This window comes from Sinohyriopsis cumingii, chromosome 15 (genome assembly GCF_028554795.1).
Source record: "Sinohyriopsis cumingii isolate HCF-2022 chromosome 15, ASM2855479v2, whole genome shotgun sequence".
NCBI lineage: Eukaryota > Metazoa > Mollusca > Bivalvia > Unionida > Unionidae > Sinohyriopsis > Sinohyriopsis cumingii.
Window position 1 is genome coordinate 88,392,003 of NC_142975.1, and position 25,792 is coordinate 88,417,794.

Genomic DNA, 25,792 nt, shown 5'->3' on the forward strand with positions numbered 1-25,792 from the left:
TATTATAATAAGGTATCAGTATGTACTCCAACAGCTCAAGTCTAACCAGTCACACCTGTGTAATATTAAGGTATCAGTATGTACTCCAACAGCTTGAGTCTAACCAGTCACACCTGTGTAATATTAAGGTATCAGTATGTACTCCAACAGCTTGAGTCTAACCAGTCACACCTGTGTAATATTAAGGTATCAGTATGTACTCCAACAGCTTGAGTCTAACCAGTGGCACATCAGTGTAATATTAAGGTAATCAGGATGTACTCCAACAGCTTGAGTCTAACCAGTGACACATCAGTATAATATTAAGGTATCAGGATGTACTCCAACAGCTTGAGTCTAACCAGTGGCACATCTGTGTAATATTAAGGTATCAGGATGTACTCCAACAGCTTGAGTCTAACCAATGGCACATCTGTGTAATATTAAGGTATCAGGATGTACTCCAACAGCTTGAGTCTAACCAGTGGCACATCAGTGTAATATTAAGGTATCAGGATGCACTCCAACAGCTTGAGTCTAACCAGTGACACATCAGTATAATATTAAGGTATCAGGATGTACTCCAACAGCTTGAGTCTAACCAGTGGCACATCTGTGTAATATTAAGGTATCAGGATGTACTCCAACAGCTTGAGTCTAACCAGTGACACATCTGTGTAATATTAAGGTATCAGGATGTACTCCAACAGCTTGAGTCTAACCAGTGACACATCAGTGTAATATTAAGGCATCATGGTGTGGGTGTATTGTCACAGCTCGAGTCTAACCAGTGACACATTAGTGTAACATTAAAGCATCAAGGTGTACTGCCACCTCCTGAGTCTGACCAGTAATACATCAGCATTATATTAAGGTACCTGGATGTACTGCCACAGTTTGAGTTAAACCATTGACACATCAGTATTATATCAAGTATCAAGATATACTCCAACAGCTTAAGTCTATTCAGTCACACATTAGTGTTATATTAAAGTATTAGGGTGTACTCCTATAGCTAGTCTAACCAGTGACTTGCTAGTGTTACAAAAAGACAATCAGGGTGTATTGCCACAGCTCAAGTCTAACCAGTGATACATCAATATCAGGGTGTATTGCCACCTCTTGAATCTAACCAGTACATTTGCAATTTTTTACTTTCGCAATTTATTTAATTTTCTTCAGAAAATAAACTTTTTTTCTCGTTTTAAACCACAGTATTTGACACAATGCATTGGTAAATTCTATCTAGGACACAGAGAGAACATTTTAGAGATATCATGACAATCCAAACACACCTCTCCCTCGATAACTCCCACACAATGGGGGCCAAAAACATAGACCACACTATAAGCGAGGTGCGAGTTACCGAGGAATCTCCAAAAACTCCACCAGACTTCCAGAGAACTGCGAGGTTGAGGGAGGTATTGGACTATTAAATGACCGATCATAATCGCATCAAAAATAATTGTCAATAAAGCGCTTTTTCTGATGAAGCTATTCTGTATAAATTATATTTATTTTCAAAATGTCCAACATCTGAAAGATCGATAACATAATTCCACCTGGTTTTAACAATGAATGATTTTGTGTATCACATCATGGCTTTTTGTTTTGTTAAATAGTCTGGGTCCAGAGTGGTGTATAATTTTTTTTGCCAAAAGATTAGTCCACTAAGCACTGAACCAGACTAACTGTTGATACACTACCGAACAAGATTCCTTTTTATCAGAAACAAGCAACATTTATTTTGTGAGACAAGTGTCTACATCGAAACTCAATTTTTGTATTGTTCAATTAGTAAAATATGATGCCATGATTTCAATGCAAGTAAAAGTGAAACTTCTTATCATCACTGAAGATATATCCATGTGCAAATTCAGGAATTCTCTGAAACTCATTTTCCCCGCAATGGTCCATATCTGTAAAGCAAAGTTCTTTAATCTTCACAGTTCTCATTTTGCTTGGTTGCTTTGCTTTCTTTGATCACAGTTATGAATGAGTCGGTTATTTTAAGGTAGTTTAATTAGGTTATGTACACAATAAAATTGATCATGCAGGATTTGTATGCCTTTTAATTTTTTTTCTCACTGGGTGTATGTTTTCTCAACAGCACAAAAACAGAATATCAAAAACTAGATTTTGGTAAAAGCTAAAAGTAAACTGAAAATACCAATTACTGAATCCTCAAATTTCTTTTCTCTTTTTTTTTTTTGTCTTTCTGAAAGAGAGAGATGTATGCAGAATTGCCAAAGACTACATGACTGCACTTATTCTCCCTAAAACTGGATAAAAGGAACATAAAACAATCTGGAACACTGCAGACTTGCCAACCCTAACAAGACCTTCTCAGTAAGGGAAGTCTATTTTTTCACCACAATTTAGACCAGTATTCAGGAATCATGCAACAAAATATGTAATGCTATTGAAAATTGGAAAACATGCATTAAAAAATTTCAGAGGTTATATTCAAGACTAATGCAGCCATGGTAAACATTATGTTCAAGAAAAAGTTTATAAAGTATACTTCGACCTTAATTACCTCCCATACAGTTGCATTAACAGTAGTTCCAATGCTATGAAGCTCAATGGCTTTCTGATATCTGTCAACTTGATGTAATTCATGGATATATTTTTTATATCACATGATGACAGCAATCTTATCTCCTGCCATGAGATATACTCAGATCGACACACATCTAATAGATATAACTGTTGAATCTGAATATATTCCTCTTTATTTACAGTAGCTACACATCTCTCCTACAAAGTACTGAACTAAATATATTTTATTGACTTTATGAGAGAGAGAGAGAGAGAGAGAGAGAGAGAGAGAAAGAGAGAGAGAGTGATTATGGACACTGAGATCTGGTACTCTTGAACATCATGTAATTTAGGACAAAATGGAAAATGCGAGCAAGAAAACTGTAATTGATGCAGTGAGGTGTTTCTCCTTTGATGGAACAAAAAATTGAAAAGCTTTCTTTGCAAACTATCACAGAGAGGGAGAGAAGAATTAATCTTGGAATAATTACACTTTTCCCACATCATTGTTCATTTCAGCAATCAATTTATTCAGTTTAATTACAGACAATCAACAAACTTACATTGTGAATTCCTAGATTCAAATTGGGGCTGTTAAATATGATATCCTAAGTTAGAGGGCTTCATGTTTATATAAATGACAATGTCCCACGTCTGATGCTAATTCTTAACAATAATTTATACCAGTATTTACAATGTTTACTGCTTTGATTTTTACCACTTCTTGGCAATATAGGCTACATAAGGAAGAACTGGGAAAAACCCCAGTAAGAACCACTCACTCATATGAAGCTACTGGCAGCTTTCTCATATATTCACATTGGCTGAGCCCGAGTCTTGAACCCACATGGACAGAGGTAAGATGGCAGTTAATGGCAGTTAATAGTATAGGCGAGTGCTTTAGACCACCAACCATTCTGGCCCCCACTTTTATTTGGTAAAACATCTGCCCAAGTCAAGTCTTTCTTATAAACAGACCGCTACATTTTCTAATGGGGGGAGGGGTATAGGACTAGCTTGAAAACAATTGTCTTGCTCTGATTTGTGGGGGGGAGCCTTAGTCTATACTGCATTTTCCTTCTTAAAACAATAATCTTGAAATGAAAGAAAACAAACACTCTACTTTGAAGGAAAATTGCAGTCCCCTACACACGTACACATTGCAAATTAAATACCTGCCATGCCATGATTTGTCACACTAAAAACAAGATTTTGCTCTCCCAAACCCCATGACATAGTTGTGCTTTAAAAAAAAAGATCTTCAGTAATCTTCACAAAAATCAATAATACCTCCCCCCTCCTGAAACACCACTTCAATACATGCCTGTAACATGTAGCATGCATAAACAGTAAATGATACTGCTTAGAGCTCATATAAAGCTATCTTTGGGGCAGTTTATACAGAAAATTGTCATGTAGGCAGTTAAAAGGCAAAGAGGTAAGGTATGAACAACCACCATTTCATGTTAATATTTACTTGGCTGACACTAGCCAGGGCGACGTGTTAAGTCATTTGGAGACTGCTGTGGTGAAGCCTACTGTACTAATTTGCATAGGCAAAGTTTACAAAGAAGAACAACCCAATCTGTTTTAAGCTACAGGTAAATTAAGGAGATGCTAGATGTGTGTTATAGAATCAAAGTTATTACACATCACTGCCTTGAATGAGAATGTTTAAGCCATCCATATTAAAAATTATTGGTAAGTTTGTGAATCACATCAATGCTTCTTTTAGGTCATATATAAAATGCAAAGCTTGGCTGTTTTAGTTGCCCAAATAGTATTCAAGAGTGATTCATTTTTTAGGTCATTCAGAAAGCAGGAAACTATCAGCCCAATTTTTTTTTTTTTTACATAACTTCTGATTGACAGTTTTTTACTTTGAAGCACAAAAGAAAGGGGGTGCATTTAATTTTTTGCACATGCTGCAAACAACGTATCAACATAGGCTCTTCCTGTTGCAGGATTAGGTTATGCTTGTGAAATAATGTAATTATGTGGTCTAGAAATAAGTAACAAAGCTTCATTCTCTGAGACTGCAAAGCCACACACACACACACACACACAGAGCCTCATCCTCTCTGTACTTGATGCTTATTAGTGTCCCTCCTGTCATTTCTAACTTATTGTGTCTGAAATCCAGACTGAGCCCTTTCAACCAATTTCTGGGATTTCGGTTTCTCTGAGGAACCTTTCTTGGAGTTTGTTGGGGAGTGGTACTTGCCCAACATCTAGATTCATCACAGCTCAATTACTTGCAAAGTCTTTATTTCCATCTTTCTTAGCAGACAAAGAAGGAACTTTTTCCTTTGTATTAGACACCTTCTCTGATCTGCTACTTTTGACTTTAGCCCTTTGGTCTCTCACCTCTTGTTTCTTGGTTTCTTTACCAAAATACAGTTGTAAAGGTTCAAACATTTCCATCAGTCTCTTTAAACCCTGAGCAAGAGACAACCATCTTGTTACAAAATGCTTCAGTATTTTTGTCTGCTTTTTTGCCCAAAGAGTGTGAAGACTTTTAAGTTCCATTTGTCTATTTACACTTTTATCCAAATAATATATGTCATGTGTATTTAATTTGCTTTGTTAGTTAGTTTTTAAACACTTTTTTAAAATTTCATTACATGCTATTGTAATGTAGCACTGTAGGTTGGACTTGGCCTTCTCCAGAATTGAGTTCATTTTCTGCTTGACCTAAATTGACTTTTTTATTTTATTCTGTAAACTAATTCATAGCTAATTATTCTCTATATGTAAGGGTTTAAAATCAGAATTATTATTAACAGAAGTAAATATGTTTATTCAGGTCTAGGTATAGGTTTTGGAATTTCCTTAGTGTGTCTGAATTAGCCCATGTTATAAATTGTTAACTTTAGTAATAGATTTCTAATAATAACTAACATTTTTATTTATAAACAGCAGGATCATTCTAGAAGGTTATTTTCCATTAGGTAATGTTTCTTTTTTATTATAGGAAAATGCTAATTGTGACCTGAGGTCAAGTAGAAAACTATAAAATCCTGTAACTGAGTGGATTTTTCAAACGTGCTTTATTATCTAGCACAATCACTTTGTATTATATGTTGTGTCCAGTTGGGCTGGAATTTATTTCTTAAACTTATTGAACTGAAGTGGCCAATTTCTCTGGAAATACAAAAGTACTCTGATAAAATTCTTCAACAAAGACAATCACTGGAATTTATAGTCAATTCAAACCTGGAATTATGTCTCCTCCTCCACCTTCCCCCAATGAAATGGTCTGTCCTGAATGTGACATATACTCCTTTTGCTATAGAGATTGCATCAGTTACAATTCTGACAATACTAATGCCATGGTCATCAAGAAAAACTCGGTTCTGACCAGGAATCACTCTGAGAATCCAGCAGGTAAGTTTGAACATCTGTACCATCCAGTCTCTAGTGATGAATACTAATCGTACATGCATTACCTTCAAACTGTTGAACTATTCAGAGAAGAAAGACTGCATCTAACTGAGCCTATATTTTTGATTTTAAAGACAAAAACCCATCTATATGTTTTTGTTTAATGTTGGTATGGTTGTGATCATGTGAGTGTTTGCACTCATGTATATATGTTACAATGATATCTGACAATACTAAGTCTACCAAATATTTTTTTCTTTATAAGTGTAATAAATGCTGTAAAGAAAACAGACATGTTATTTTGTTTTTTATTCAGATTGGAATTTCCAATAATTTTCAAAAGGCTTATGTTAAAAGATAGTTTATTCTCAATTGGATGATGTCTCTCTTTTTGGTCATTTACACTAAAAGAAAACCAACACCACCTTGGAACTTCAAACCACTTTCTGAGTCTAAAAATAAAACCAACACTGTCTGGAAATATGGCAGGTGTGCACATGCTGTTGTTGACTGTGTATCATAAACACTGCTTAAGGGCCAAGTACATGGTTTGCATTTCAGTATAAATTCAGTGGGTTTTTAAAAAAAAAATTAAATAGCAGTAGCTGTCATTTTGAAATTCAACTGTCCTACATGATTACTTTTTCCTTTGTAACAATAGGACAAATTTATGTTGTTAAAAGGAAGCTATTATTGTATGCCTCACATCAAGCTGGTGTGCAAGTTTGTTTCAATTTCTTTGAATAAAGTGAAAAACAAAAAATTCCTAATAGTGTTCATGATTTATTTTCCATGGATCATGATGTAAACTTTTTGGGCAACATTAGTAAAACTAAATTTGGAATAAAAATAAATTTTTGACACCGGCAATAAGTGCAAATTTGAGTATTTTACATAGAAGCTGATCAATCTTCTCTAACACAAATGTACTGAATATTCAAGATTTTCTGAAAAAATTCAATTTTATTGTCATATTTATAATTGCCATATATATAACTGACAGAGAGACTACTGCTTTTTCAGATCTGACTGTAATTGACTCTGATGTCTCAGTCTTTTCATGAGTGGTCTTCATACATTTGCTGTGCAAATGTCAATCAGATATATCAACCAGCCCCCTCTTTAGTGGAGAAGCCAAAGACATGCTTGCCAAGTCATGGTGGTGACTTGTAGGACTTTACCCCTCCACTGCCGGTGCTTCAACATAGTACAAGCATGGAGGGGATCAAATCCCCCACCACGACAAAAAGAAGAAATGAAATGTGAGCTGTACTATTTTGGCTCAGGATGTACTGCCGCTACTCAGGTCTAACTAGTCATACATCACTGTTAAATTAAGACATAAGGTTGTACTGCCACCACCCAATCCTAACCTGCCATACATCACTGTTAAATTAAGACATAAGGATGTACTGCCACCACCCAATCCTAACCAGCCATACATCACTGTTAAATTAAGACATAATGATGTACTGCCATAACCCAATCCTAACCAGCCATACATCAATGTTAAATTAAGACATACGGAAGTACTGCCACCACTCAAACCTAACCAGTCATACATCACTGTTAAATTAAGACATAAGGATGTACTGCCACCACCCAATCCTAACCAGTCATACATCACTGTTAAATTAAGACATAAGGTTGTACTGCCACCACTCAGACCTAACCAGCCATACATCACTGTTAAATTAAGACATACGGATGTACTGCCACCACTCAAACCTAACCAGTCATACATCAATGTTAAATTAAGACATAAGGTTGTACTGCCACCACCCAATCCTAACCAGTCATATACATCACTGTTAAATTAAGACATAAGGTTGTACTGCCACCACTCAGACCTAACCAGTCATACATCACTGTTAAATTAAGACATAAGGTTGTACTGCCACCACCCAATCCTAACTAGTCATACATCACTGTTAAATTAAGACATAAGGTTGTACTGCCACCACCCAATCCTAACTAGTCATACATCACTGTTAAATTAAGACATAAGGTTGTACTGCCACCACTCAGACCTAACCAGTCATACATCACTGTTAAATTAAGACATAAGGTTGTACTGCCACCACCCAATCCTAACTAGTCATACATCACTGTTAAATTAAGACATAAGGTTGTACTGCCACCACCCAATCCTAACTAGTCATACATCACTGTTAAATTAAGACATAAGGTTGTACTGCCACCACTCAGACCTAACCAGTCATACATCACTGTTAAATTAAGACATAAGGTTGTACTGCCACCACCAAATCCTAACTAGTCATACATCACTGTTAAATTAAGACATAAGGTTGTACTGCCACCACCCAATCATAACTAGTCATACATCACTGTTAAATTAAGACATAAGGTTGTACTGCCACCACTCAGACCTAACCAGTCATACATCACTGTTAAATTAAGACATAAGGTTGTACTGTCACCACCAAATCCTAACTAGTCATACATCACTGTTAAATTAAGACATAAGGTTGTACTGCCACCACCCAATCCTAACTAGTCATACATCACTGTTAAATTAAGACATAAGGTTGTACTGCCACCACTCAGACCTAACCAGTCATACATCACTGTTAAATTAAGACATAAGGTTGTACTGCCACCACCCAATCCTAACTAGTCATACATCACTGTTAAATTAAGACATAAGGTTGTACTGCCACCACCCAATCCTAACTAGTCATACATCACTGTTAAATTATGACATAAGGTTGTACTGCCACCACTCAAACCTAACCAGTCATACATCACTGTTAAATTAAGACATACGGATGTACTGCCACCACTCAAACCTAACCAGTCATACATCACTGTTAAATTAAGACATAAGGTTGTACTGCCACCACCAAATCCTAACTAGTCATACATCACTGTTAAATTAAGACATAAGGTTGTACTGCCACCACCCAATCATAACTAGTCATACATCACTGTTAAATTAAGACATAAGGTTGTACTGCCACCACTCAGACCTAACCAGTCATACATCACTGTTAAATTAAGACATAAGGTTGTACTGCCACCACCCAATCCTAACTAGTCATACATCACTGTTAAATTAAGACATAAAGTTGTACTGCCACCACCCAATCCTAACTAGTCATACATCACTGTTAAATTAAGACATAAGGTTGTACTGCCACCACTCAAACCTAACCAGTCATACATCACTGTTAAATTAGAACATCAGGATGTACTGCTGTCACAGTTCAAGCCTAACCAGTGACACATTAGTGTTACAGTAAGGAATTAAGATTTACTCCTACAGCTAGAGTCTAACCAGGAACACACATCAGTGTTATATTAAGGCATCAGGATGGTATTTTGTGGTTTTACAGTAAAAGATGCATGTTTTTAGCACCAATATGTGGCAAATGTTACCCAAAACTAGATCTGTGTCTTGAAAAAGATGTGCCCACACTGCCAAACAAAAGAAGTCATGTGAGTTTAAGAACAGGCTTAAACAAAAATCAATAACATAAAAATTTCATTGATGCATCAACATATGCATATAAATATGCATACTTTACTTCAACTTCTTCAGTTTCTGCATAATCATAGATAACAAGGTTTGAGATAAAATAGTTTTTATTTAAAATGTTAAATTTCATTCAAGAATCCAATTTTTTAAAACTGGTATGAAAATCAAATACAATTATCAACAGTTGTAAAGATAATGCACACCAAATTTCTTTTGCGCAGGTCACATGTTTTTGAATAACTGTACAAACAAGGTTTACAATTCAAAAGAGTCTGATGCCCCCCCCCCCAATGTAACAAAACAAATAAGCAATCCAAAAACATTTCAAAAAATATTTGTAAATCTAATCAGGTAATCTGCATATCTACATTCTAAGAGAAACATACCAACCAGATTTAATTAACCCTGGTCTAGCGGATTTATTTTCTACATGATAGTATATATCCTCTCCACCTCCCATATTACCAAACATCTAAAACTCACAGACATAACATATGAATCTAATTATATACATGGATAAGAAATATTCCTAAAATGTTTTATATGTCAATGAAAAGTTGTTTTTGTATACTGCTGCAAACAAGATTCCCATGATGGAAGTACTGATATACATAAGTACAGATGGATCAGATGATCATATCATGATATCCCCACTTCTTCATCACAAAAATTTAAATGTATAACAAATTGTGGGACTTGGTAAATTTCGGTACTGTTACAAGGCTGGCAAAGTTCTGTTTGAACTTACTAAAAATTGTTGATGTGTGTATTCCTAAATTGTGTTCTAAACTAAAACAGAACTTTTTATATTTGGTTTATATTGTATTTACCTCATTGGAAACACAGGCCACCACTACCTTTGCCTTGCGCAGTCCTTCAAAAATATCCTCAAACAGACCTCTCTGCAAGAAGATAAAGAAAGTATCTTTGAACTTTTACTTCAGTTATTTGTGAGCAGCTCACAAGACACCCTCACTATTGTAGTACAAATCAGTATCTAAGAATGTTAAACATGAGGCCCAAGTAGACTTGATATTGCTTACCAAGGTAAATGACATATGCAAGTTTGGAAGAGCAAATTCATACATGAAATGAAAAGGTGGAGTGGAAAGAAAGTTTAGAACAATGTACCCTGCCACATTGTCCATTATGCCTAAACACATATGTACTTTTGGTTTCCTGCTTAAAAAATGGGTCAGTCTGTTGGAATAAGTTTCTTTTTTAATCATTTTTTCCACTGTTGCATAACATAAATTTGATTCCTCTGAGAAAAGAACTTGTCATTATTACTCAACAAAACAATGTTATACAACATTCAGATAAGCACTCCCTATTTAATTACCTAAATAATTTGCATTTCATATAACTTGCTGCAAATTTGAACTGCACAAGAAATTAAGGTACCCATTACTGAATCATGATTTCTAGTCTATTTCCAGTAGGTGCTATAAAATTATTGGGAGAAACGGTAAGCATCTTAATGAGCATGATGTAAAACACTGTTACATATCAATGACATAAAATGCAATCTGGTCACAACTTTCAGAATATCTGGAATTCATTTATATTTTTTATTTCTTAAATTACTGAATTCACTTGTTTTGTTGTTAGTTTTTAAAACTTTTTAATTATGGGCAGACATTTTCAAGGACTTACTCCTGGAAATAACAGAGGGTACTGATGTTGGAAAAATGATGGTGATAAAAGAGAAAAGCATAATGTTGTACATCATTTTGTGTTTTTATAAAATATATAAATACAAAATATAAATTTAAAATAATGTGTGACTAATTACATTTAATATTTAAAATACCATAAAATAATGCATACTAGTGTAATAAGATACAAAAACAAATCTTTCAATTTTTTTTATATGGTGGTACCATTGTAAGGTATTTATTAACATTAATCTGTTTCTTTTGGAAAATGAGATCAAGGTATCATGCCAAAGAACTCAATATAAAAAATTCATTCCCATGATTAAATGCTTTTAATTGTTTTCTGAGCTTTTCCGTTTTCAGTAGTCATTGTTTGAAGGCAGATCAGCAGCATCCAAACAAACATGAAAGTCTCTCAAATTCTGCTGCATTCTTTCATTTAAATATTGTCAAATTGTGTTTAGTAGTTCTACAGGAAAAGCCTTTTAAAAGTTACTGTTTTGGTATTGATAGCCACATCTGATGGTATATCAGCATGACTTGAACAAATTTTAATGCCATGATGCTTCCTTGCAAATTTGGTCTAATTCTGTTTCTTGAGAAGTTCTTCTTTAGTAATGGTTACTATATTTGATGGTGAATGTGCAAAATATTTATACAGAATTTGTTGTTGTTGTTGTGGGGTTTAACGCCATTTTTCAGCACATGGTAGGCTATATATGGTGGCCATTTTTAATGGTGGAGGAAGAACCCAGGAAAACCCCAGAAAGAACCACCGATCCACGAGAAGCTACTGGCAAGCTTTCTCACATGCCCACATTGGCTGAATCTTAGACTCGAACATCCGCAGACAGAGGTGAGATGGCAGTGATCCACAATGAAGAGCACTTTAGACCACTCGGCCAATCGGGGCCTCTATACAGAATTTGAAGTGCTTCATGCCTGTATGCTTATGGTCAATTTTGGTCCAATTCTTGTAGAACAGTTTTTAAAAATATGTAATTGAATGATGCACAACAGATAAAGGACCATACCTAAAGCTCACTTGGCCTTGCATCCACGTGAGATAAAAACTGTAGAAAGGTTATTGCAACTTAGTTTTGAAGCATGACAGTGACACAGTTTAATCCCAAGATGCAACAAAAATTCTAAATAAGTGTAGGATGACACAAAAAAGCTCGGGGGAAAGCCCAATTTTCAAGCCCCAAGTTATCAGGCCTAAAAACTAACAAAAAGGAAATTGAGAAGTTGGCCTCACACTTTGTAAATATGAGCTGCAGCGCAAACCACACTATAAAGTTCCAACAACACAAAAACCACACAGAACTATACTACTCCTAAATTGTTCACTGATAGGGGTGACCACTCAGGCTCCTTAAACACAGATTTCACCATCCATGAATGGAGGAAAGCATTACACCCCAAAAAAGAACTCATATTCCCAGGTGAAGACAAATTCAGATATGAAATCTATAAAAAATATCTCCTGGAAGCAACAGAACTGATGATTTTGAATCTGTTTAAAAAGATCTGGTGATTGGGGGGAAATCCAGATAATTGGAGACAAGCTATTGTTAACCCAATCCCAAAACCCAGAAAAGATCCAGCATATATAAGCTTGTATAGACTAATATCCCTTATCAACAACATTGTGGAACCATGGTCAACAACAGATTGAAGTATCACCTTGAAAGTAAAATACAATTATTCTAAACAAAAAAGCAGATTCCGCAACAAGCAATCCACACTACATCAACTCATGTGGTTCAAATCAAAGATAAAACTGACCTTTAATACACATGGGAAATGTGAACGAACCATATAGCAGTATTTCCAGGCACTCAAAGGGCTGATGATCTAATTTGGACAAAGCGACTACGGTTAATTGTGAAGTTAAACCACTGCGGTCTGATAGGCCGCATCCACACATGGATATCAAACTTCTTAACAGGTCAGAAAATCATAGCTAAAGTGGGAGATAAGTACTCAGAGAACTGTGAATTAGAAAACAACACCACACGGTAGCATCCTGAGCCCAACCCTATTCAACATCATGATTAATGACCTAAAATGGTTGATTGACTGATCTCGTGTGGACCTATGATCTCAGTTTGCTGATGACAGTGGGATCTGGAAAGCAGGAAACCTGTTCAGCAATACTGTGGTGAGCAGATTACAGCTGGGATAGACACGATAGGGAAATGGGCCAATAGGTGAGCTTCAAAATCTTCCCAGGCAAAACAGTAGGTGTAATGTTCTCACCAAAAAGCAGCATATGTAGGGACCAACCTAAACTATACCTAAACAACAGAGAAGTAAAATTCGAAAAAAGTAGCAAAATTCTTAGGGATGTATTTTGATGAGCACCCAACATGGGGCGAACACAGAGGTGAGCTTGTGAGATGTCTCACATCATATAGGACACTAATCTGATCAAAAATGGACTATGGGTGCCAGGTTTATGCCTCAGCCGGCCACACTTTATCAAAGAAATTAGACTGGATTCAGAACCATGCTCTAGCTATTTGCACCGGTGCTCACAGAAACACCTCTGGGGAAGAGCTACAGATCTTAGTGGTGGAACCACAAATCAGGCTACAACAGGAAGAGTTAATCCTGTGATATGCAGCAAGGATCTCAGTCTATGATGCAATGCACCCCACCACAGTAATAATCGAAAAATGCAAAAAAAAATTAAAACACAAACTAGTCCCAAATTTACACAACCTCCAAAGGGAACTTGGCATTCCCATTATACAAGTGTATACCACAAGATTTCCAGACCCAGGACCATAGAAGTGTGAAATTCCAATAATAAGTTTTAATGCCATCAAATATAGGAATAAACAGGACCAACCTCAAGAAACTAAGGGCTATAAAATTGAGGGGCCGATAAAGATGTCAGAAACAGATTCAACAAGCTCATTATACACCAACTAGATCACAGCATCCAGGAAATCTAAATTACAATAAGGCACAAAATCAATGACAAATGGCAGAAAGAATGTGATAATGGTGATACAGGCCACAAACTATATCACATTCAAAATGAAATCTGCAGGAATGCCCCAGTCCCAAACCTGGCAAACCCACATGATGCCAAAGTCATCGCCAGATTAAAAACTGGTAAAACACTATTAGCAAGTAGCTTTGGATGATTCCTGACTGAGGCCCAAACAGTGAGCATTAGATGCCAACACTGCCCTATCCCGGAAACTCTGCAACATGTTATCAACAAGTACCCCAAATACAACGTCAAAAGACATCATTTCCAAGTTAAGCAAACAAGCATTCAAGCCCCCACAACATGTCCAGAACTAATGAAACCAGGCAACAAAGATATCAATTCCATCTACAAGAACATCCTGGAATTTGTTTCTGCCATTGGGAAAAAAGGACAATTCTAAACCCATAGCTGTCACAAAAATAAACCAAATATCAACAATAGAAATTTTGAAAACAATATCAACTCACCTCCCCAGCCATGACAAAACAGACAGTTGGAGTGATCAAAAGACACAGCTTTATTGCAACGACTCAAAGAAGAAAAGTGCCTTGGGAAACCCACCTCCCAAACTATGATAAAACAAATAGGGTGGTCACAAGATACAGCTCTATAGCAACGACTACAACCAATATGGGGGCTCTGAGTGGCAGAGTGGTCTAAAGCGCTCACCGTTACGGATCACTGCCATCTCACCTCTGTCTGCATGGGTTCGAGTCTCAGGCTTGGCCAATGTGGGTACATGAGAAAGTTTGCTAGTAGCCTCTCGTGGGTCAGTGGTTCTTTCTGGGGTTTTCCCGGCTTCTTCCTCCATTATTTACATTGGCCACCATGTATAGCCTCTCTTGTGCTGAAAAATGGCATTAAACCCTATAACAACAAGAACAACCAAAACAGTTGCTAGGGAAAACAATAGTAAACCCAAAACACAAATAAATTCCACTGAGTAAATCCTGAAATATACACCATCAATTAACAAACATGCATCTTTCTGCCTCCTAACAACTTACTCTTTCTATCAATGGCTCAGTGAACAATCAATCCAAAAACTAGGAAAAACACTCACTCAGACCTTAAAATATACTTAAACAATATAAGGTGGTCCTAAGCTCAGACCATAAGGCCCCACAACACAAGGTGGTAACGCTCGATTCACCACCAGCAACCTTGCCATAGGACCTACAAACCTGGCTTTAAAAAAAAGTTAAGAATATAAGGTGGTCATTAAGTCCAGACCATTAGGGTCCATCACACAATGTGGTAACTAATTTAGAAAAACAAACATCTTCCTCTGCCGTGATCGACAGGAAAAACAACAGTAACCAAAAACAACCCACCCATAAACCCAAACCATCAGGCCCTGTTGCACAAGGTGACATTGATTGCAAACACAAAAATAAAACATAGACTTACGACTTTTTGACAGACTCTATCATTTCTATAATCTATCATAAGTACAGAATTTTTCTTTTAAGAGTTACTTCCAAATTATCCAAGAACAAAACATTTTAATTTTGGTAATAAACTTCAAAATTTACAACCTGGAATACTTGGGGCCCTCCAATGATGTAAATAATGCCTCCTCCAGCACCTTCTCCTCCCCTGCCTCTTCCAGACATGAGAATTAATCAGCATGCAGTGCATGCAGTAAAGTGAAGTGGTGGCTCCTGTTTCCCATTCAATGTGAAATTAAACAGGGTGCGTTGTGCACACCTAAACCACCAAAATGAATGTCTTTACCCTCAGATTGAGAGTAAAATCTTGCTGAGGGGTGGCTCCACTCCCACTCAGCAAGTTGATGTACAAGGCCAAGCAGTTGCTCACATTAGAAATATAAGATAAAAAACCAAGATGTAACTACAATTTATGTTTGGTGGCAATAGGCCTTAGTGTGTGAAAATGACTGCACACACACCATCTTAAAGTAATACTCAAAATTCTCAAAAAGAAGTCACAATGACCCAGTTTTTATATGTGTAATGCATTCATCATGTGATGCACCCTCAGTGTAAGTTTAAAGGCAATAGGTGGATAGTGACTGGTATTAGAACCCAAAGACATGATTACAACAGTTTTTGTCACATCCAGAAAGAGAAGTCAGTTTGGTATTTGATACATGCTCATTCCAAGATGCATGCACAGTGCAAGTTTGATTTTGATAGGTATAGTAGTACTGTATATACTTGCTTATAAGTTGACCTTTTTACCAAAAATATCTATTAATGCAGAGATGGGGTCATCTTATAAGCACGATGTAAAAAAAGATCTGACCTTACTCCCTTAGGTTGTAAAGGCAAACTTGCACTGTTTTCTCAATTCACATTTTTCTGATAGTGTTGCTAATTAGATAAATGTGACCTTAAATCCTTTAGAATCTGGACAATCTGCAGCACTATTATTGTTTTTCTCTGTAAAGACTATCTAGTGTGTCATGAATTTAATATTTGTTCAGTGCCATTTTGAGTCCCTTTGAACATATCGCGCAACTGATACCTGATCAGTTGTGGCAATCCTTTGATGTGATTTCAAAGACTGTATGATCAAAGTATCTCTTACAGACCCCAAGCTCAACCTCTACATAAATAATGGTCCAAGTTTATGAATAGCATTCTGTCAATTACAGAGTACTTTGTCACTTAGATATCATACAGGGCGAGTTGCAAAACTTGTTTACTTTCACAGAATTAATATATGGGGAAAAGAAAATGTAATGCATATGAAGGAGTATTTAAGTTAAAGGTTATTGACTTTGCACAGATTTTACTTGACTTTGAACAGAAAAACAACAATAGTGCTTCAGAATGTGAATTTGATGTGTTAGAGAAATAGGTGCATTACTGGCACAAAAGAAAGTCATTTCTAGTTGACAGTGCCAGACCCCTGAAGAAATTCAAATAATAAAAAGCCCTTACGCAAATTGGGAGTTTGGTTTAAATGACTGGTGTTTCAGGCACATTTAATGCAGCCTGTGAAACAAAGGTTGTGACGACATCAAACATATGAACCTGTTATCCCTGATGGCACCACAACAGTACTACAGCCACTGGATGTTAGCCTAAACAAGCCATTCAAGGCAAATATATGTAAACTGTGGCACAGGTCAATTGCAGATGGGCCCAGAGAATTTACTAAGGCAGGAAATGTGAAGCATCCAGGGAATGAATTAGTATCTCACTGGGTGTGTAATGCATGAGAGGAAATTCCAGATGAGATGGTGGTCAAATCATTCAAGAAATGTGGTATTTCCAAATGCAATGGATGGGATGGAGGATAACAAACTCTTCAGTGATTTCATTCAACATAATCAGATGGGGAATCTGAGCTCAGATGATGCTTGAGACGACCAGATGACAGTGGAGGAATTCAGAACTTTATCTGGCAACTCCAACGGTAAATTCTTGTGCTTTCCACCAGATGAAATTAGTGTGAATAACAAAAGTGAGGACTGTACTTTGCTTATTATAATACTTTTGGAATTAATATATTGCATGAAGATGGACATATTGTAAGTTGACAATTTATTTGTAAATATTCAACTCACTAATAAAAATGTATTTATTCTTTATTGGTTTTGTCTTTATTGGTCCTATTTATATCCATCTATTCAGTTTGACTTGTTTTTTTTTCCCCAAGTGCAACTCCGACTCACTGACCTCATGTTACCTATTGCTGATGGATTTGTCTAGCAAAATACACCTCAACTTATAGGAGGAGGGTCATAGAGAAATTTGCTTTCTGCAGCCCTAAAATGGGGGGGGGGGGGCAGTTTAGACTTATAAGCGAGTATATACAGTAGTTAAGAGGCTACAGTCGAGACACAGAGAATGGACACAATTCGTACACCATATTGAATAAATCCTGAAGTGAAAGTTTGGTGGCAATATGTACAAAGGTTTTGGAATTACAGCACAGAAATGATGATATATGAAAGTTCTCGAAAATAGGTCACAGAGTAGTGTGATTATGGGAGTTTTTGACCAAGGTTACTGATATAGGTCACTGATACCCCATGACTTTTGCTCATATTGGTAAAAAGCCACATTTGTATGTACAAACCCATGGACTGTAAGTAGTGAAAAGGACTAATATATGACCAGACAAGAGAGCAGTCAGGGGTACAGAAGGCAATGATATACCATAACGGACAAAACCCCAGTGGTGAATCCCACTTCATCCTTGTAGAACCAATCCCTGAGTGTTTTCACACCTGGTAGTACATCAGCAATCAGGTATTTTCATGTGCTAATACAATGATTCCAAGCTTATGTCAAGTTGGCAGTTGTACATCATGATGGTTCCAACAGTCTCTTAGCAAGATTATACTGTAGCAAATATGAGAGGCTGGTAACACCATTTTCATACAGTTATGTATCAACAAGTGGAACAAAATCACTATCATTGTTGGCACTCTTTGTTAGGTCATGAATCATTTGTCAGCAAATTCAGCAACCTCATCACCATGGTCAGAATTGTTCAGACTCTATGCTCGTAAACTAAGTAACTGAAAAAGGTGAAAAGCAACAAATTTTGTACAATTCAACAAATAATTTATTTCAGATCCTAGAATACAAAGTGAAAATTTAAAAAGAACTTACAGTACTGTGAATTAAATCCCATATTGCCCAAAAAGTTCTATCTAAAGTCCAAAAGTAGAGTGTTCCAAATGATTTCCAGTGATGTTCCAAACGAATGAAAATCTTGAATGTGCTGATGTGTCAGTAGCCTTATATGTGATAATGTTTCAACAGTCACGATATATCATAATGAAACAATCCAGAATGTCTTTAAATAAATTCACAAAATCCCAAAATGGTGATTTTATCCTAAAGTCAATGAGCACATTGTAGTTCCAATGAATAATTGAAATAAATAAATTCTCTCAAATAATAATTCAACACAACTAAAGACTGATTCCACAACAGATGTTTAAGACAGGAATTCTATTTATCACTACCTTTATATAAAAAACTAAGATACAATAAGAGAACCAGGACAAGGTTCAAAAGTTCATTACCAGAACATTCTAAGTTGTAAACAAGATCAAAAGGTCACTTAAACATGTTTACCCAAAAAATGACATCATCTTAAAATGCAACCCATAATCATGAAGCTATGTAATGTTGTTTAGAATATGACCCTTACAATCTACAATCATGAACAAAATGAAACACACAATATAGATATACAAACCTAATCTTAAACACAAACACCAAACGGTGCTGGGGCAATTCAGAACAGGACACTCTAGAGTGGACAATTCACAGTGAACAATTTGGAGTGGACAAACTAGAGCAGACAACTAAGGGTGGACAATGTGGAGCATTACAATTTGGAGCTGACAGTCTGGGGCCAAAAGATTAATTTGCTAACATGTAGTAAGTTTAACTAAAAAGGTGACCAGAAATGAAACATTTTTATTATTGATAACAATTATATGCAATGCAACATTGTAATAATAAAGTATTATCTGGCTTTCAATAAAAGAAACATTACTATCTCCAAATATAGGTAATTAGTTAAATCTTAAAATGTCAGCTAACATGCATGACTGTATTTTTCAACTCAAGACACTGAATGTTTAAGCCAGTAAGTTTATGTTGTGACTGCATCCTTGTAAGTAGTCCAATGATGAACAATTTTCTTAATCCATGAAGACCACACAAAGCTGATGGTCAAGATCTCTGTATTTCTTTTTCTTTAGCTGAGGAGCTTCACCTGCAAGTACCCATTCTATGTGAATTCTGTTTATATTCTGTTCCTTCTATAGCTTAATGATTAATCTTGGTAGCTGTGGATTAACAATTTGGATATCTTGCACTGTGCCATCCTTAAAGTGAGTTGTTGCTGCGAGGAACCTCTGACTCAACAGCTTTGAAGCAACCCCATATCTTGACCAGGAATAGAACACCAACTCTGGCTCTATGACTTTGTTTTCTTCCAATGAAAAGTTGAAAAGAGTTTCAAAGTCTGGGAGAGAATCCAGGTCATACAGACACATCTTATCATAGATGGATACATATGCCAAATGTACAACATCTGAATGTGCATGACAAACTGGAAATTGCTGTTGTAGTTTGAAGCAAAACCCAATTTTTGAATTTTTCTTCAGATACACTTGACCAGAATGGAAGAGGACCCATGAATATTTGTCAAATAGACAGCACTGAAAGCATTCATTGCTGCTCTCTCAATATCAACAATGTCTGTTTGAAGATTCAAATGTAGTTTGAGTTCTCATAGCTTTGTAAGAAGTGTTATGTACATTAATTCAGGTTTTCTTGGTAGCAAGGCAAAGACATGACTGATATTGAAGCCATTGCACAGACCATGAATTGCATACAACTGAGTAAATCCAGCAGGTCTTACTCTGAACATACCATCTTCAAACCATACTGAGCTCTCCACCAGGAACAAGCTCAGCATCTGCTACATATAGCAAAAATCCATCTTCCTGGCGAAAAAATGGTTGACCGCCTCCCATTTGGCAAAGTTCCAAAAGAAATATCATTACCTTCAGGTGCTTCCAAAAGTTGATGTCGATAAACAATCCATGTCAAGCTTAATTCAAGCTGGAAATTGTTGGTGAAAGTTTGGAAAAACCATAATACTGAAAAGTAGGCTGGGGGACAAAGAAGATGCCTAAACCACCTTGTGGGTCCAGGCAAAGTCCTGCAAAGGAGGGGGGGTCCTAGGTTGGCAAAGCCCTCGGGAAGCTAAAAAGGAGCAATTTTGACACTATATTTTCGCATGAAAATTGTAACTGAATGAACCAAAATTCTGATTCTTTAATATGATGCATACATCCACTGAATCATTAATACATAAATTTCTTAATGTATATTTTGACATCCATACAGCCACTGAATCATTAATATGTAAATTTCTCATTATATACTTTGAACAAAATTGTGCTTCCTTTATCTCAGCACATAATTATGCAGAAGATGAATCAGATGATTGCTGCTAAGAAACTCCTGGTACATGTACATGTATTTCAGAAATGCTCAAACATTAACAGTAAGCATAAAAAAGAAACATGTACCAGCAATAGATAACTCAAAAAATATGATCAGATATTCTGAAATTTTGTAATGTAAATTAAATATTGAAAAAATTACAGTGCCTGGTGTTTTATTTTTTATTCAGTACAAATCTGTTGGGATCAAACTGGTTATTTCTTTCTTTTCTAAATGACTGTACATCTGGAGTGTTCTCACCATGAAAGTTGAAAAGCAAATATAAACTGTATAAAGCTGCTAAAATAGACAGTACATTTTCTTCCATATAAGACCAACAGTTGGGAGAAGTAGATGGTTATTCTTTGAAGTTTCAATCTGGGCAAAAGAAGTGTGCTGTTTGTTTAGCAATTTACCATAGGTAACATTCCAATCATCCTCACTGATGACTACCAAGCCATGATAATACAACAAATTATTTTTTAAAAAATTCTTTCTATGAAGCAAGGGGGTGGGGGTGGAAGGATAGAGAAAACAATAGTAGAATGATATCCATGAAGGTATTGAATCAGCCGAGTGTCTCATCCACTTACTGCAAGAAAACTTCCATTTGCTCACTCAACAGTAAATCATAAATTCAAAATTTAGTATTGCTAAGCAATGATTTTTTTCCTACTAAACATTTTCCAAACTTTAACCCCCATCCCCCCCCCCCCCAAAAAAAACAACAATGAATTTGCATGATTTGGAAGATCAACCTGTGGGAACATTCTGAAGATGGAATCTGTCATATGATAGAGAACTTTCACTCATGTATAATGTGTGCTGACTGATTCCTGCACTCTTCATTTCAAATTTGTACCAGCACACAAACTATCCACTGCACCAGCTGAAGATGAGTATGGGTGTTTAAACGGTCCTTCTGTGATCTCACCATTTCCCATATGACATCGGCTTTAACAGAAGCGATCACAGCATCTCCTGTTTTTTTCTCATTCTTTGCTATTTCAGTTGTGTATATGAATCTTTCATGGACAAGCATTCTTTATCCTTTCTCCGTCAACAAAATTTTTTGTGGCATAATTCAATATTTTTTTTATTACAGATGTATACTTTTCAAATATAATACCATCAAAAGCACTCTGGTTGCCATAATTCTGAGCCAGACATACCATAATTCTTAATTAAAATTCTGTTGGAAATGATCCTGTTTGGTTGATTTTCATAACAGTACATGCCTGAATAGTGAGTGAGACCATCACAATGCCAATAATTGTATACAATTATGATCATTTATGCATGCAGTGCTTGAGTGAAAAATCGATGGTTAAGTGTGTTTAAGAAGACAGAGATAACTGTTAGGAAGTTGCAAAGAATGTGAAACCATCTAAATAAAAATAAAAATTCCAAAGAATTTTTGATAAATCTTCAAACTAACATTATAGCTTAATAGGCAGTGTAGACATCAATGATCAATTTGAACAACTGATATTAATCCATCTAAGTAATTCATCTGATGATAGATTGCAATGGTTTTGATTTTTTAAAATTACTCAAACTGACTTGATACAAATTGTCCTGCTCCAATCATCCACTCCGAACTGTCTACTCCAAATTGCCCAGTCACCTACAAAAGACAGTTAAGTACCCATGATCCTCAATATTTAACCTTTGTATCTCTATTCTTTCACCTTTATTGATTTTAAATGAGCGCGCAACTGAAAAAAGGTTTAAATGTCTTGTTATTGGGATCTGACTAAAAATAAAGAACTCTGAGATTTTAATACTTTAGCTTCTTCAAGACTATCAGCAAATTCTTCCATTGATTGTATTGGTGCAACTAATTTAATACCAAAAATCCCCATGTAATTAATAGCAGTCATTTACACAATAAAGAAATAATATCCAGATTTGTCTACATCCATCAATTTTTATATGAGGGTTCGTATACAACCATAGATTGTTATAAGCACGTGGTTTGATTATCTGTCTTGTTCAGCAAAATTTCATCAAAAGGTTCCTGATAACCACTTAACTGCTAAAAAAACTCAGACACTCCTAGTTTTTCAAATACCAACTTACTATTCTTTATGTGATTATCTCACTCTGTAGTTTGCAACGCCATGAATATTCATTTTTTTGTGTGTGTGGTAGACCATGTTGGATAATTCTTTGCCATGTAAACTGTCCCACGGTACTGCTTAGTGGGTGTGCATCATTCTGTGGTATGTTCAAGAAATGATGGCACTGAAGCAGTTCCAGATTGCATAAACAATAACAAACATGATTCTGTAGTCAGGGAAGGGGTTAGCAAAGGATATCCAAAATGTTAATGTTGACAACACAATAAAACCTGGATTATGTCCTGTATGCCAAATTGCATCGTTGGCATCATGCTTACAAAATAAGGTGACTCTGTATTTAGCTCCAAAATTAAGCTTGCTAACATTTCTTCAGAACCCAAATATGTGAGTACGCACACATTAACCTCAACAAGTCTCTTTTAAGTTGTAGCTGATGCAAAAATCCAGAGTTGAAATTTGGGTTGGTGTTAATGACCACGGCTTCTACATCTGCAACATTAATCTAAGCCACACTGGCATGTTCTTGAGGGTGCCTAAATGTATCTGCATGATTTGATGTACCTTTTGATAAACATCATAGTTGGACCAGCAAATCTCGCATAATCATCACTGTATCTAGTGAGTCAGGAAATCATTGTGGCAATGTCAATACAGTCAAGAATTGCTTTGACTTCCTTTCCATTGATGAAATATCTTGCACTGTTGAACAATGCCATGATACTATTGTTGACAAATCCAACAAGGGCATCAGCACCATAATTGGCATGGTAGTGCAGTACAAGTTTTCCCTCAATTTTCAAGAAGATCTCACATGGAAGAAAAAATCTAGACATGTCTTGCACTTGTAATTTTATTTTTTGTTGATCAGAGACTTCAGCCAGGTATGAATAATACCAAAAATCTCTTTTGCTTTGATTCACCAACACAGCAACACCCATGTCAAATGCAAAATCTGATGTATCTTTGAATTGATAATTTTTGTCTAATACCTTTGTAAAAAAGCACCACTTCCCATTATCATATTTACAATCAGTGAATCAGATATACATTGCGGCTTTGGAATCTAACAGTCATTGTTGAGCAGTTTCATTAATAATTTTGCCAACTGTGGCTGGCATGTTTCTGTTCATGGTAGCATGGGTGAAAGTTGGAAAAAACTACAATACTGAAAAGTAGACTGGGAGTTAACTGGGATGCCTAGGCCCCTTGTGGTTTATGATATAACAATGCACTGTTAAGATGGTTCGTCAATATGAACAAAGGATTTGTTTATGAAACAATAGATAGATTCCAGTGCATTTTATACCCAAGTATGCAGCTTCCTTTTATGGTGCATTTGAATTTCCCCACTCCAAACCCAAGACTGTAGATACAAGTTTAAACAGCCAACAATGTTGTTGCAAAAAAAATCACCAGATGGTATAATTTTTGCCAGCAATGAAAACAAATCAATTTCCCAGCATGATCTCTGAATAAACTTCTTACACTTTATTTTTCATACTTTAAAGAAGAAAAAAAAATCTTTTCATGTATGAGAAAAATACATGTATATGAAAATACAGCCACAACATGATCATCCTATATTAGAATTAATACAAGATCTCTTCCCCAAATTGATAGTAAACTTTTTACATGTCATTTTTTGTACTTTTAAGAAGAAAAATATTTTATTTTTTTGTGAATGAGAAAAATACATGCATATGAAATTTTGAGAGCCATGAATCAATCGTGTTATATCCAAATTCAAGTAATAATGGAGCATGCTCTAGTGGGGTCAGACTGCAGTGTTCTAGCTAGGATTTCAAACGAAGGTGTGCTGAACAGGGTTCCTTGAGTGCAGTTGGACAACGTTTTAAATCAGAGCACTTCATGTGTGATTGGATGTCATATAGTAACCAATGAAAAAGAGAAAAAAATAAGTAATTTCAACTCAACATCATTTATTTCACAAATGTTACGTGTTGAGGCTCGAATAAACAGTAACACAAGAAACTCTTTCAACAAGCTTTAAAAAGAGTGAAAACAACAAACTTTGAAAAATATAATAATTTTATTTCCCTGGAAAAATTCTGTAAAAATGAAAAAATATGAACTTACAGTTTTAAGAATCAAATCCAAAAATAATCCAAGAATAATCCATGAATAAAATTTAAATAGTCCTAATAATAAAATGTTCTAATGATTTCAAGTTCGAGTCCCGACAAAGAATCCAAGATGGAAGACAAAGACATAATTTATGCTGTAATCTGTAGTGCTGAAGTCTACAGTTCCTTGTAGAAACAACAAATATCACTCCGGTTTTGGAAATCTGAATAAATTTTCATAAGAGCTGTCTTTGTGTGTGTGTGTGATTTGGATTTTTAATGTAGCTTTAAAAAATTTTCAGTCATATCACTATGATGTCTGCAGTGTGACAGTTTATAGTGATGTCTAGCACTAGGGCATCACATGATCATGTTCCAGAACCTCACTGAAATTATGTACTTGTTAAAGATCACATACACCCAGTGTAGCCCTGAAGAAAACCAATCATTTACTCTAAGAAATAAAAATAAAAAAATAAAAAAAATTGTTTGCATCTTAAACACTTATTTACATGGTTGTAACTAATTTTGAATCAAGGCCAGGATCTCGGTCAACAACTGGTGTTTACTAAAACAGTCAAGGTCAAACTATTTTCTGGAAAA

General features: G+C 35.7%; 1 protein-coding gene across 1 annotated transcript in view; it reads right to left on the reverse strand.

Annotated features, from left to right (window-relative positions):
- Positions 1–25,792, reverse strand: part of LOC149782265 (uncharacterized) — a 231,580-nt gene that overhangs the window by 69,189 nt on the left and 136,599 nt on the right. Inside the window, exon 18 of the mRNA XM_089935106.1 lies at positions 10,234–10,305. Coding sequence (XP_089791232.1) covers positions 10,234–10,305 — 72 coding nt within the window. The remainder of the gene's footprint in view (positions 1–10,233; positions 10,306–25,792) is intronic.